Source organism: Macrosteles quadrilineatus, unplaced genomic scaffold (genome assembly GCF_028750875.1).
Source record: "Macrosteles quadrilineatus isolate MER2022 unplaced genomic scaffold, UCM_ALF_1.0 Scaffold_2__2_contigs__length_208266976, whole genome shotgun sequence".
Classification (NCBI taxonomy): Eukaryota; Metazoa; Arthropoda; class Insecta; order Hemiptera; family Cicadellidae; genus Macrosteles; species Macrosteles quadrilineatus.
The window spans coordinates 168176349-168191148 of NW_026542595.1; the positions used below are offsets into that span (position 1 = coordinate 168176349).

Below are 14800 nucleotides of genomic sequence, written 5' to 3' on the forward strand. Positions count from 1 at the left end.
TACAGTTTTATGTTTAACTATAAAGACACGCGTTTTACTACACATCCATGGCGGGTCATGTTGTAAAACACAGCTGGACTCTACCTAACATCTTACACGTACCTGAACCCCCCTCCCCCTCATCCTACAATCAAACAAGTTTAGAATTATTATAGAATTTGACAACTTATAACTATCGTTTATTTAATTTAACTTGACTTTACAGCATTTACTCTAGGTACTGTATACGGTCATCTACAGATGGTTCACAAAATAACTGTGGGGATTTAGGGGTCTGTAAATCTGTTATGAGGAAAATCAAACATTTTATATTGGTGCTTTTGCATTCGGCAGTTCAAATTGTATTTTACTTAAACAGCTGTGTCGATTGTTGTGACTATTTGGCAACATTATTATTTGCAACATAATTGTTACCAAGAATGTATACCTGGGTAATCTTACGCTGATTAATTTTAATATATTTTAGTGATAGACAACGGAAATGGACCATAAATTGGTAGTATACCATTTTAAAGACCTCAGTGTTTATCTAAGGGAGTATGATTTATCTATGGTTTAGTATATTAAGTTCAACTTGTCACACAGTTTTGTTATTATTGTTGTAGTGTATTACCTAATTTAAACAAGTTCGGAGAAAATAAAACACTCAGGTTGTAGTTTGTAAGAAACTACTGTCAGTTATTTAAGCAGTGAAGATTTTAAAGAACAAAGCTCTAACTCATTTAATTAACATTCAGTGTTGGAGTAGCAATTTATTTGTTATTTCGACTGGTTCAGTCAACACGCAAATTAGACTGGTAGATTGGCAGACGTGACCCTTTAGCACGGCCTCTAAAAGCCAAAACTTGAACCCGTGTGATCTTTCTTTTGAGGTCGTTTAATACATTCTTCATCCGGTAAAATTCGAAATTCAATATAAGGTAAAGAATGGGAATAGGCATAATAAGAATGGGTAGGGGTTTAAAAAGATTGACGGCCTGTTTTGACCTTCCGTTTTCCGTCCACTTAGACTTGAACACATTGGGCTTGTGTGTGGGATGTATCCAACAAAGCAAGGGGTGAGTCGTTATTGTTTATCAGTAACATTGGTGAAAATATTGTATCAGATATCCACCTCAAAGTTAGCACAATTCAACAGTAATCCTCTACGCTATCCGCTGCGACCTTGTGTTCCGATCCGTTTGCCTCAGTCCAGTTCCCCAGACACGCTTTCCCCCAATTTTCCACCGATTTTCCTATCACGACGCTATGAGAAATGAAAGCTACTGTTTCCATATTAATAAGCCATTACTGTAGTCCACTGCTTCCAGAGAGTGATCCTCTTCACCGATACTTTGGATTTACTCAATGTTAACCACAGTGGTCTAATACGAATCATTTTGTAGAACAGGTTAAAAAATACATAATAAAGGAAAATGTCTCAAGAAATAATCATCTAAAAATTGTATATATAATTTGTCTCGCGGTTTAGACATAATAGCTGTAATAATTCAAAAAGCTTTGAATTGACCTAAAGTTAACATAGGTCTAATATGCAACATCGTTTTTTGAGTACACGTATTGTAAACAAAACGATTAACAATTTTGGTAAATTTAAAGCTTAAATAAATTTAGTCACATTTATTGCAGTTGTTGCGATTTGAATTCTATGAGTGTGGAGCCACGAAAGTGATCAAGCACAACCCTTTTAGCGAATTTCCCTATAGGGAAGTAGCTATTACCGTAGGTGGCACGGTAAGACCTAGACCCGGGACCGATTTACTTTTTCATTTTGATGTCCCCAGAGGCCAAAAACACTATTCGTTCAAATTTTTATATATGTATATATATATATATATATACAGGGTGATTGATATAAGTGTGCCAGCCGTTTTATTCGAAAACCATAAGAGATATCAAAAAAAGTTAAATGGTAAGTGCCTTGGACTTTTTATTTAAAAAATTGTAGTAAAGTCAAAAAAATTATTTTAGCCACCATTTTTCCAATATGGCCGCCAACTTGGATTTTTCTTATGGAACACCCTGTATTTTATGATGTATTCTAGTAGAAAATGTAATTTTAAGACGATTTTATTCTTGTGATTTTTTTCATAAACCTAACCGTTTCAAAGATAATAATGGTTTAAGTTGTGAAATTTTGAATGGTTTTCGAATAAAACAGCTGGCATGCTTGCTTAGGCCTTTATCGAAACTCTTTCTCATGCAGAAATGTCCAAACTTAAACCATTATTATCTTTGAAACGGTTAGGTTTATGAAAAAAATCACAAGAATAAAATCGTCTTAAAATTACATTTTCTACCGGAATCTTACTAATATTATAAATGTGAAAGTTTGTGTGTTTGTTTGTTTGTTTGTTTGTTTGTTTGTTTGAAGTTCAATCACGCATTAACGACTGGACGGATTGGGCTGAAATTTTGCATGATGATAGCTCACATGCCCGATTAACATATAGGCATATTTTTCCCTGAAAAATCCTTTCGGGCTCCGCCCCAGTGGCTCTGCAGTTTCCCATGTTAACCTTATGAGTATTCATATTTAAAGGGAATTAAAGAATTTTGTCAGCTGTTTCAACTAAAAAAGTTGGTTCTATGATATGAAAAGCATTAAAAAGTTATAAGATTTACCAATAGGGTGCAGCACTATTATTTGTTTTGCATTTACCATAACTACAGCAAGCAGCAACAAAAACTGTGATATGCAATGAGAACTGTCAAAGTAGGATTGTTTACAGTTATGTTTATGTTTTTAATTTCATGAATAATTTGTGATATTTTGCAAACTTTTAATAATTTATTCTTCTCTATTGTTTAGGTTGAAGTGGTAGAACATTATGACTATGGTAGATATGTAATACTATGGCATAACGTAAATTTTAATAAGCAAATTTTATTTAACGGTGTCCTCCCCCATTGAAAATGCAAATGCAAAGCTCGAGTATAACTGCAATAAGCGTTTTATACTTATATGCCGACCCCGTACGAAGTTCGGGTACTCTGCTAGTACATCATAAAATATAGAGTGTTCCATAAGAAAAATCAAAGTTGGCGGCCATATTGGAAAAATGGCGGCTAAAATAATTTTTTTGACTTGACTACAATTTTAAAAATAAAAAATCCAAGGCTCTTACCATTTAACTTTTTTTGATATCTCTTAAAGTTTCCGAATAAAACGGCTGGCACACTTATATCAATCACCCTGTATACGTCCGTGAACGCGATAACTTGAGTAATTTTTGTCCGATTTTGATGAAATTTGGTTTAAAGGTGTAAAGCGGGATAAACTTGAATGAGTTCGCGAACCAGCACGATCGGACCATGGGAACGGGGCTTTACGGGGGGTTTTATGGGGTAAAAATTGGTTTTTCTCACTTTTGACCCTCAAAACACAAAATTTCCCAATTTCTCTTTAGACCTTTTTAAAGAGCTTAAAAAAACAAATAATTTAGTATATAAAAGTATTTTTGTTTGATTATTAATAACGGAGAAAATTAAAAAAATTGTAAATTTAAAATTCCCATGTTATTCTTATGGAGAATATTGTCAAATGTTGTAGTTTGCTTGTTTATGAATATATTTTGATCAAACTTGGCAAATTTATTTATTTTGTACTAAGCTATCAATATTTTACTCAAAAACACACTTTATTAGTTTCCTTGTAGCAGCAAACCTAGGTACTCGTTAAACCTAATGTTATTAAAATATATTTAACTGCAAATCAATTCAGACAAATGGAAATTCGCTTAGTCGGCAGGTTTGCTGCGGCGGGGGTATTTATTTATTCTGGCAGGATGGGTAGATTCTTAGTGAATAGCACCTCATATCAAACATTTTGCTTGCTTAGTTTCGTTAAGATTTTTTTCATAAGTAAATGCAAAATAAGTTGAAAAGCTCGACAATTCAAAATCGAGAATACGAATCTCTGACGAAGCATGTTCTCACAGCTTTCAAGTAACTGTTTCGGATCTCGCAACAGCTTGACGGAACTGGGAACGTATGATAAGCTGTACCCCGCAGCCTCTGCCTCAGCTGATCCGATCAGCTGTTCAATGGAGGACACATGACCGCGGGCTGGCGGGAACCGGGTCAAGTACGCGACCTTTTGACCCCCACACCGGCTGTCTTTGTACTGTGTGTTATGCTTTGTGTGCGCAGATGGAGGTGGTTGTACGTTTAATAACAGTCATCTGTGGAGTCGTCGGACCAAAGACTCGTCCATCACTTTGCGATGTCATTTCCTTCCCTTTGTCTACTCATGTCTGATGTCTGATGTCCTACTCGTAACGGGATGCTGCGAGAACAATAGTTTGATAGTCTAGATTGATGAGTTCGTTTAGGTGGAAAAGAGTCGTTGGTGATCTTCTTTATAGTTGAAGAAAGAAGCTACCTATATTTAATAGTGGTCAATTTCTTGATGAATTATTTCACCAATCAATCAATTATTTGATTTTAGATGAATGAAAAGTTAACATACATTAAATCTCCGGATGTCAACTCGAGTAGTCTATTTGGGAGGGGTGGGGGATTTGGATAAGATGTTGGCAGGACAATAATAGGTGCAGATCATATTTCTGTAAGTATATGCACCTTTTTCCCCTTTAAGTAACTAGCCTTACAGTTTTGGTCATACTGATCTCTAATCAAAACTCTGATGTAGATGAAATTGCATTGATGTAGATGGTTTCTTGCAGCAAGTGATCCACCACCCTAACCTTTTGATCACATAATGTTTTGTTTTACGTGTCCAGGATTATTTTGCTTATGATCATAAGAATTGTCGATGAAATATATTTTTGGTTAGGCATTCCTACAGTGCATATTTGTTACAGTTAAATGTTTATCCTATGTTATTTATGGGTTGCTTACATTAAGAAATTGTTTTATTTAGTTTTATGATAAATTTGTATCAACGAGGGTGAGAAGAAGAAGCACGGATTCACTGGATCACAACTCGCAACGCCAGCTCAGTGCCGTGCTTGGAACAAGCACGATACTATTGTTATTGTTGGTTGATATAGTTGACAACAACACTCCACGATACGATTGTTATTGTTGACGGATCACAAGTGTGACGGTGATCTCTCTTGGGTAGAAAGTGACGTGAGATTTGGACATCTTGGATTATCTTAGATGAAATACAACAACCGTACAACTTTCATATAAATCTTGCTGGAGATTGTTTGGATACGTCCCTGTTTTAATTACTTCATGTTTACTCAGTGATGCGTTTATGGTCTCGGATAGTTAGGGTGGTAAAATTCAATTGGATATATTCTTAAATATGCAATAGGCCTACCCCTTTATGTATTACACGATGGATGTACACCCAATTCATCCATTAACTGCACCAAGTAGCGGCCTTCTTTGGCTGTATAATTGAGTAGGTTAGGTTTGGTTGGGTTTGGTTAGGTTAGGTTAGGTTAGGTTACAATAGGTTAGGGTGACATTCCTTCTGCCGGCTACTCACCCCTACCTGGCTTGGACTTGGGCACAACTAAGGAATATTTTTCGAGACCCTTTGAGGGCTTAGCGCAATTAAGGAACTCTTGGGCGTAATTAATGCACGACCCAAAATACTACGGACATTTCTCAGAATTTAACCTGTAGCATTCTGATTAACAGTACTATATTACTCTATTACTCAGGTACACAGGAAAAGTTTCAGTTTCCCTCTGATGTTTAATTTAATGTTTGACATAACCCTCTATTCCTCTGTACATCCTAACAATTGACGACATAGTTACAACCTGCGTGTCGGTTTCAAGTCGTCTCGTGTATCCTACACTCGTTACACACCAACATCATTATCCCTGTTACACCAGAGCACACTTCGACGACGCAACGGAGCCGTTTCGAAATTCGATCCCGTTGGCGCGATCCCGGCTTTCCCGGTTCCATTGGGCGCCCAAATGGCCCCATTACCATACACCATTGGAGGAAAGCGAGGTGAATTTCACCGGGAAGTTTTTCTTTGATCAGCAAAACCTCTGACAAAAAGCGTCCTGTCGAACTGTCTGTGCGTGGCCGACCTTTCGGGAGTAATTGCCTCGAAAATGGCACCCGGAGGTACAACTAGAGACCGAATGATCGACGAAACTGTATTAGATCAATTTTTGTACAAAAATTATAATTTATAACCCTGCCGGAAAACATTGATTTTGTGTTTTACAATACATTGATTTTTTGATTTTTTTGTCATGTTGTTCGAACCCTGGCTAAGCTAAGGGTGCTACAAAAAAAATTGCCAACCCCCCCCCCAACAAATAAAAAAATTGAAAATTGAAAATTGGGGTGCTATTAAAAATTGTACATAGATTTAGAATGAATCCAGCTGGGATTGAACCAGAAACCTTAAGATTTGAAGGCGTGAACTATAACTACTCGTCTACTCTGACAGTTAAATATTGTTTTAGATTGCCAATAAAAATCCTAAAGTTTTGTGAGCAGCTAAAATTTATGATTGCATGAATCAGTTGACGTGTGTCTAATGAGGGAGTATTGAATATTAACCTAACTAACTTATCTGACCAAGAGAATTTTTTTATTGCAATAATGCAGTGAGTATGTAATAGCTTTACTCTTTTTGCGTCTGGTTAAACTTTTTTTTTATTTGTAGAGTGTGAATTTTTGTTTTGTTTAACTTTAGTCAACAGCCTCGGCTGTTAGACGCAAGTTTAATTTGTTTAGTTTAAGTTCCAAATATGTTACTTAATTACATTTAACACCAAATTAACCATCGATCTTTGAAATATTATTGGCATTTTAACACCATGATTTCAGTCATATATTTTACGAGTGCATTAATTATTTCAAAAAGCAAAATAACCTTATTTCCATAATAGTTAATCCCGGAAGTTGTCAAAAGTTAGCATTTAATTTGGTATATTCCTCCACCAAAACTCGTCCATTCCGAAGTCATATTCGAGAATAAACGGGAAAATCCGACAACGCGAAATAGAAATAACACAAATCCATCTCAACTAGAGAAATCCCGAGTTGAACTAGAAATGAGTGAATCTTCAGGGGAAAGTACAGGATTGACATTCTTCATCGATCTGTGAAAATTACTTGAGTGTAAAACCCATTTTCCACAACGCTCTTGTTATTTTTAGATGTGATAAACAACACTGTTAATTAACACTAAGCCCTGAACAGTATGTTCGGTTCACATAAAATCGAATAAGGTACAAAGAGCTTCTCAAAATGGCTTAATTATTTAGCGAACTTTCACCGCAATAAAAACTAAAAAGTTCGTTTTATTTTCCTAACGAGGTACATACAAACACACTAACAACATCTTGAAACCAAATAACTATCGAATGTGAGTCGTCAATTTTTGTCATTGCGATTACATGACTGCAATCAAGTTATTGTTTTCCAATACCAGACATTAGGTGCAACAAGTGACAAAATGCCTGAACTCAATCAACTTTACAAAGTAGTTATCATATTTACAACTAATTTTCATTTGGGCGATGAACGTGATGAATTGTAAACTTCTAACACCAGCGTCTTCATCAAATTTATAGTATGGGTTTGGAAAAACAAATGTCTTAATCACAAGGAATGTGCAAATAAGGAGGGGGGAATTGTTTTTAGCAAAATCGTTGTGTATAAAAAATGCGATTCTTTTAAATAAATAATTAAATAAACAAAGTAACTAGGTGCTAAATAGCCTGGTAATGATTCTAAGCGATCCAGAAGCCACCATTATTGAGTGTCTGCCTTGATTTCACTCCATGAAACATTATTTTCTTGGCAATCATTTTATTTCTAACTGGCATTTCGTTCAACGGTTCAACCAGCGGTAAACGATAACTACTTCTTGATCTCTACAATAACTACATCTGTCACTGACAAGTTACATAAACGGTACCGTTCCCATCGTAACTGTTTCTGGCGTGGAGCGTGCGGGCGGTAACAGGTAATAGGCGACAAGTCAGCCCAAACCGGGTTAGGCTTCCGTTACTTTAAAAACAATCCAATTGCGAATCCACGCCCGTCAGGTGACACAACAGCTGACCCAAAACTGCTCAATTTGGTCGGAACGAATGGAACTAATTTGGCGGCAAAAACTGGCGTTATCTATACCAATACAACAATGTGATGCGGGTGTGGGGTTGTTGACACTCCGTAATGGTATTTTATGTTGCAAGGTGTAGCTTTACCCATCGATGTATATAACCTAACCTAACATCGGTTATATACATCGATGGCTTTACCTTCATTATGCCATGTTATAAGGAGCCTTACTCTAGTAAAAAATACCAATGAACGTATTTCAACTGCTAAAGATAAGATTCAAGTTCAAGTTGTGAAAAAAAAACTTAAGTAGCCAATAGCTTGCTTGCGTCCTTTTTATCCTAAAATATTTTTTTTGTGGGAAAACTAAGCTAAAATACTAACTAGATCATTTTAAATAAGCTGAATCCATTTAAGCCCAGTAGCTTCGCAATCCATCGAAAGTCCACTCAAAGGGTCATCAAAGGGGTTTGAACTTACATTGACTAAGTGAATCTGACACTCCATCCCACATCTACATCGGTCAACGAATCATATGTAATTTCCCATTTAATCTGTAGTAGTTACATACACCCACATGACTATGGATATCCTTATGATTGAAGAGTTGTCTTATTCAATAAAATCAGCAATATCAATGTGTTAAACATGAAGCACCAAGTAAATACATGAACAACCTGCATATAAAACTCTCAAAGAGTGGTAAAAACTTATACTCATTTTAGTGAGGTTTGGTCTATGATTAGCAGTACGAGTGGAACATTGACTTATAATGCGAATGAATTGGTGTTATTTCGAAACACTGTAACACAACCTTGACAAACTAGTTGACACAGTTGACTTTATGTACACTAAGTGAAAGGGACTTTTTATGAAGCTATTTGTAGAATCTAATTAATTACAAATCTATATAGTACAAGTGATCTACATCGTATATGGCAATAATATATAAATACTATAACAGTTTGAGTTTGATATAGAAATTAATAGTTGAAACAGGTTTCAATTACTTTCATTTATTCATATCCCCTTTAGGTTTTAAGTAATGGTACTCCGTTTAATTTAATGTCTTTTTAAATAAATCTGCATTACCATTGCAGATTGTATGTCAGGAGGATGTAATACATTATTAAGAAAGACATTTGACAATTGGCGAATGTGTATGCCTAGTATTGTATGTATTATTTGTGATCCACTGAAGTTACTTTTCAAAACATGTCGATAAACCACAAACTTTGGAAGATTTAAAAGTTAACATTTATTTGACCACAGCTCCGGGGTTGAATCTATAAAGTAGTTTAATGATTAGCATCATTCGAGGCACCCACTGCAGCATGCATGCCTAAACGAACTTTTAAACATTAATGGTATCAAATTTGCAAATTTCAACACCATACTTTTGTTCATAGATATTACCAGCTTCGTTTATTATTTCACCAAGCAACAGACGCACTACATTTATTTCGGATGTATAGTTAAATACGAAATAAAATAATAAAAAAGCCAAATCCAAATACATTTCGTAGTGGGCGGTTTCTAAATATAAGCTACAGTCCTGCAATTAATTCTATCTAACAAAACTCTGACGTTGGGCAAGACTAGGATTTGAACCGTTCCCTTAAAAAGCGTAAAAACTGCTAATTGCGTAAAAACGCACAAGGGCGGTAAAATACCTTGCAAGAGTACAGTCCAAGATAGCTGGGGAGAGGAGGTCTACGTAGCTTGGTGGTCGTCATGGTGATCGCGGCACACAACTGAGAAGAGAGGAGACTGGCTGTTGCAGCAGGACGGGGAAGTAGGACAACGGACAACTATAGCACGAGCTACAGGTTGAGGGAGGGGGGGTACAACTATACACAGGTGTTTATGGAAACAAACATAGTTCGTGATGTGGGGGTACTGGATACTGGAGAAGAGGCCCCATTTATATCAGCTGCTATCAAAGACTATGGTTTGTCTATGACACTACTATTTTTTTATTTATTACGTCTCAAACAAAAATTGTCACTTCAACACCATCATAGAGGCTACGACCGAGAAGGTGAGGGACCTTGTAATATTTTTTTACACATGTGTAGTAGACAAATACTTATAGCTCATTATTTTCCCTATCTCGGATGAAACCCTAACGTTATATTTCACGAGGAAATATTTGACCCACAATCGGATTTTCTTCACTTAACCCGATAAAACTTGTACAATAAAAAAAAAAAAAAAATTCTGCCAGTAAGTGAATACCCAAGCGCAAAACAACTCTTATTTAACTTTCAAGCTAACGTTATGAAGCATAAATGCAAGATATATTTTGAAGGTAAAGTACGTCCACAACACTGCCTAGTAGACGTGTACGAGACGCATAGTAAGAACAAAAGTTTTTCGTGTTTCTACGCTATAATCTTTTTACGGATTTTTAAAGGAGGCGGGGCACATTCTGGTTTTATTACTAACTGACAAGTTTTGTATTCATTGCTGACGTCATTATGTTATTATACCTTTTGCAATCGCAGTAAATAACTATGAAGCTGTTAAATCTGTTTCAATAAGTTCAACGGTAATTATGTACTTGATGCATTTATGATTTATAATAAACACACAACATGTCATCGAACGTCTTTGTAATTTTGATAAGAGCATTTTTGTGTCTTCTAGATTCAAAAAGTGCGTACAGTATTAATAATCGACTCAGCCAATAAAAAAAAAACTCAGCACACCTTGGTGTAGTTCGCATAGAAAATAATAGGCTTATGTTATGGTTTCCAGGTTTTTGAGGTATGACCTTAATGGCGTCAAACAAAGTAAACCAATTACCTAGCCTGGTAAACCATTAAAAAGTATAAACTAGGTGTGCAATGTAGGTGTCTGCTTGCAATATTGAGCGAAGCAAGCATATTACGACAGAAAATTGCTATGGCGACCAATCGACCAATAATGCCCGTATTCAATTTATAAAGGATTAAATTCACCAATAAAAAAACCCTGTCCGATTTGTCCCATTTGAGATTTATCTCTCTATTGTTACTAAGACTGTGCTAAATTCCGGGCGGAGAGTAGCATTTGTAAAACAAAAGCAGGAGTTTAGTAGCCTAAAGAGCTTCACTTGCTCCGCTCAAAAATAATTATTTTATCTTGAAACTGGGAATACCACACAAAACATTAGGGTTTCTAGGAGAATCCTCTGTTTTAAATATCCACTTCCATCCTCGATGGTACAGCAGGAGGCTGGGCTGAGTAGGGTACATAGTTACATCTCAAGGAAGGACGTTACAAACCCCAGTTCCCACTACATGACTTGCGTGCTAGGCTCGCACTCTCCCTGTACTGTTATGCAAGGCTGGGATAATCTCGCTTTTCCTAATTAACTCCCATAGTTGCCAAGGACGTCATTTTGGCGCGCTGACCGTATCTAATTGGCGGGAAATATATTCCACGTCTTAATGCGTAGATGTTCCCCATTTCTTCAGTTGCAAGTTGTAGTAGGAGTTTGGTGATCAAACGCAATACGTTAAAATTCACTTTGTCAAACCAAATTCACATACAAGATCCAGTCATCATATGTTTAAAGGCAACATACTGTAGTAGGTTAAGTAAACCCCTCAAGTTTTTCAATGTTTTTAGTATTAAGTTGTTCAACAAACTGCTTCTTAGCGCCAAAGAAGTTAGTAATAGTGAATTTGAGAAAGGTGTGTCAGATGGTTAGAAGAAAACCCTATTTACAATGTCAACCAGTTCTTGGAAAAGTTTTTAAACGATTCAATGTTACCATTCTGTGTTCAGATCTAGGCCTGTTTATCTGTTTAGTTTTATACTTCAAATGTGACTTTGCCCATTGCATGCATATGTTTAACGGAAATAAACGATTCTGATTCTCAATCCAACGAACTCACTGTAACACGAGTAGAAACAGTTTTAGGACGACTGTAACTTTGCTAAGAAGCTTTCCTGCATTTCTCCTAATTGCAGATAAATTAATCTTAACCCTTAAAATCACCGTGGTTTCTTAATCTGCATATTTTGCCTCTTTGCATAAAGTTCGCAATTCAGAGTATTTTATTATGTCTATCAAAATCGTTCAACGCACTTTGAAACAGCAAGAGATTTTAAATAGACTGAGTCTGTTACTTTTGAATTGTTGAATGTTTCCAATTATTTCTAAGAGTTTCATTAATCATGCCAACAAGCGTAGTGCAAAGGGATTCCGCTAGGTTGCATCACCGTCCAGCTTGACAGCTAGCGCTCCAGTGGCATCAAATACATATGATCAAGCACGTGATCATCTCTTATCACTTTTGATAGAGGATTTTTTTCAGGCCTTTACAGAAAATAAAGTTAACCCTAGTGTATTTAACAAACCCTGGTTGTAAAATTGATTTAGTGTATTTATCCTATGGTTAAGCATCCGAAAAAATTCCATCTTGTGAGGTGGTTAAAAAAAAATATCTTGACACAAATATCATATCGGTAGCATATAGGCTCTAGAGTAAAAGTAATGGTAATGGCAGTTTTTTGTTGTGCAAACCTTTAAATTTAGCTATAGACTAACCAAAAACTTTAAGGGAGTGTGTTTTATCTATGATTTAGCCTTTGAAACTTTATTTTCTAGCCTAAACCCACGCCTTAAGGGTATTCAGAGTGCTTATGTGCATTTTTTAAAACAATCTTTTTTTTGAAATTTTTCATATCACTTCGTCTATTATTTATAATTTTACTACGATAATAAATATAATTTTATTACTGTACTACGAATTTTTGTGACGTATCCTATTTGTTTAAATAATTGCAACTGCAACATAGTTTAGTTAGACTTCTTGTACAGTTGAGGCATTATCCTTATGGATTACGTGAAGACAATGAGTAGAGTACCGTATTTCAGTTTTTGTATTAGTCAGATTTTTTTCACTTAATATTTACTAGGTACTTATGGATATCTAAAAAAAACATAAAAACTTATTAATAAACAATTGCTTATCATTATGGTGTCGTTACCAAAGTAAAGAACGATAATCATAATATCCATCCCAAAATAATAGAAAAACATTTAGTCGACACCAGCGCTCAACCGTTACCAACTTGAAACACGTATAAAAAACTACACATTTGATATAGGCCGAGAAGTCTACTTGTACTGATCAAAGTCAATGATTAATTAACATACAACACGCCCACCATAGGATAAAACTTTTAACCCGGGCATTTTAGAGAGTTTTGCTGGTAAATCGGGAATTTTAATAATTTGCATCCATGAAAATCTTTGGTGATGACAATAATTTTTTACAATCTGAATTCCTCTATGGTTGTGCAATCCGTTTCCCGCCCAAACGTCACTGAGTGCACTGACACTGACACTGAACTGACTGAGTAGGTGAAGGCGGTAGATCAAGGCCAAGTTAAGTTGGTTTGGTGTGGTTACTAGTATCCTCATCAGTCGTTATTGCAAAGTTTTCAGTGAATTAAACAAATATACTGTTGATTGCTTTGCTTTAAGTGATTCAGTGTGTGTTGTTCTCAGTGGATAGCTATTTTGTAAGTATAGTGCAATTTTAATACCAGTACAGAACTAAGAAAGAAAATCTGACTCTTGCACAATATGGCTGATAATATATCAATGATAAAGGCTTTGCTAAAAAAAACTTCCTGACTTTGATCCGAATCAAGATTGCTCGTTAAATGATTATTTAAAGCGGAGGGGACTCAAGTTTGATGAAACAACACTAAAATACAGAATGGATTTCACTTCGGATTCTACACTGAGTGATAGTGAAACCCTAATTCTAGTAAGTGAGATCTTTAACAGGTAGGGTATGTTAAACTGGAGGGTAGTAACCTAAACCGTCCCATTAAACGCGAAGTGGAAGTGGAAGATTCACCTGAGCATATTCAAATCGACGACTTAATTGAAGAGTTGCTAAATTTAAGATAGAAGAGCTTGAAAAAAAGGAAAAAGATCTTGAAAAAGAACTTGAAAAGGTGATCCATAGTTTGGAAGAGATGGTACTGGTAGAGCAGTCACAAGATGACTACAGAAAGATTGAAGAAAAGGTGTTGACTTCCCAAGAATTGATACATGAGCTCCAAACTGAGAAAACACAACTTGAAGATAAAATACTGCGTTTGAAGGCACTGATTCCACCTGTGCCCGTATCAGAAGAAACTAGTCATTGTCTAACAGTGACTTCACTGAAAGAAGCCAACTGGTACAGGCTGGGACGTGTTCAGAAGAGAAGCATCAAAAGTCGGTTGGAACTGATTGCCAGGGAGGAAGGCTGCACCTATGAAGAGATTGAAAAACGAACAAAAATCTTTAAAAACATCCCAAACTCAATCGTCACTGCTGGGCATTTGAGAGAATACTTAAGAAAATGTGGCTGGGAAGTGGAGGGTAAGGTTCAGAAAATAATGTTCCACGGAGGTGATGATGCTCTCTATGCTCATATACGTAAGTTTATTCGTCTCTAGACAAAGGATGCTTAACCAAAAAAAGGAGCACGAATTCTTGGCAACAACTCGTTACTGAGTACTTTTCAAAAGATGATTAATCGATCATGGTAGTTTCTTGAAAAATTATGACCTAATCTGGTTCAAGGAAAATAGTAGTAGCGTATAAAGTAGTACAGTTATTTTGTAAAAAAAAACAAAAAAAAACACTATTTTCACATAATGTAGGTATAGCAAATCATAGGTATACCTAAGTAGGGTACATAGCAAAGCTATTAAAGGGTGACATTGTCAATTCAATCTTAACCTTAAAATGCAATTACAGAAAATTTTTGTCTCAACTTAAGAC

General features: G+C 35.8%; 1 protein-coding gene across 1 annotated transcript in view; it reads right to left on the reverse strand.

Annotated features, from left to right (window-relative positions):
• Positions 1 to 9768, reverse strand: part of LOC128987462 (protein phosphatase 1 regulatory subunit 14C) — a 57185-nt gene extending 47417 nt beyond the window's left edge. Inside the window, exon 1 of the mRNA XM_054408317.1 lies at positions 9693 to 9768. Coding sequence (XP_054264292.1) covers positions 9693 to 9755 — 63 coding nt within the window. The 5' untranslated portion in view covers positions 9756 to 9768. The remainder of the gene's footprint in view (positions 1 to 9692) is intronic.
• Between the last annotated feature and the right edge of the window lie 5032 nt (positions 9769 to 14800).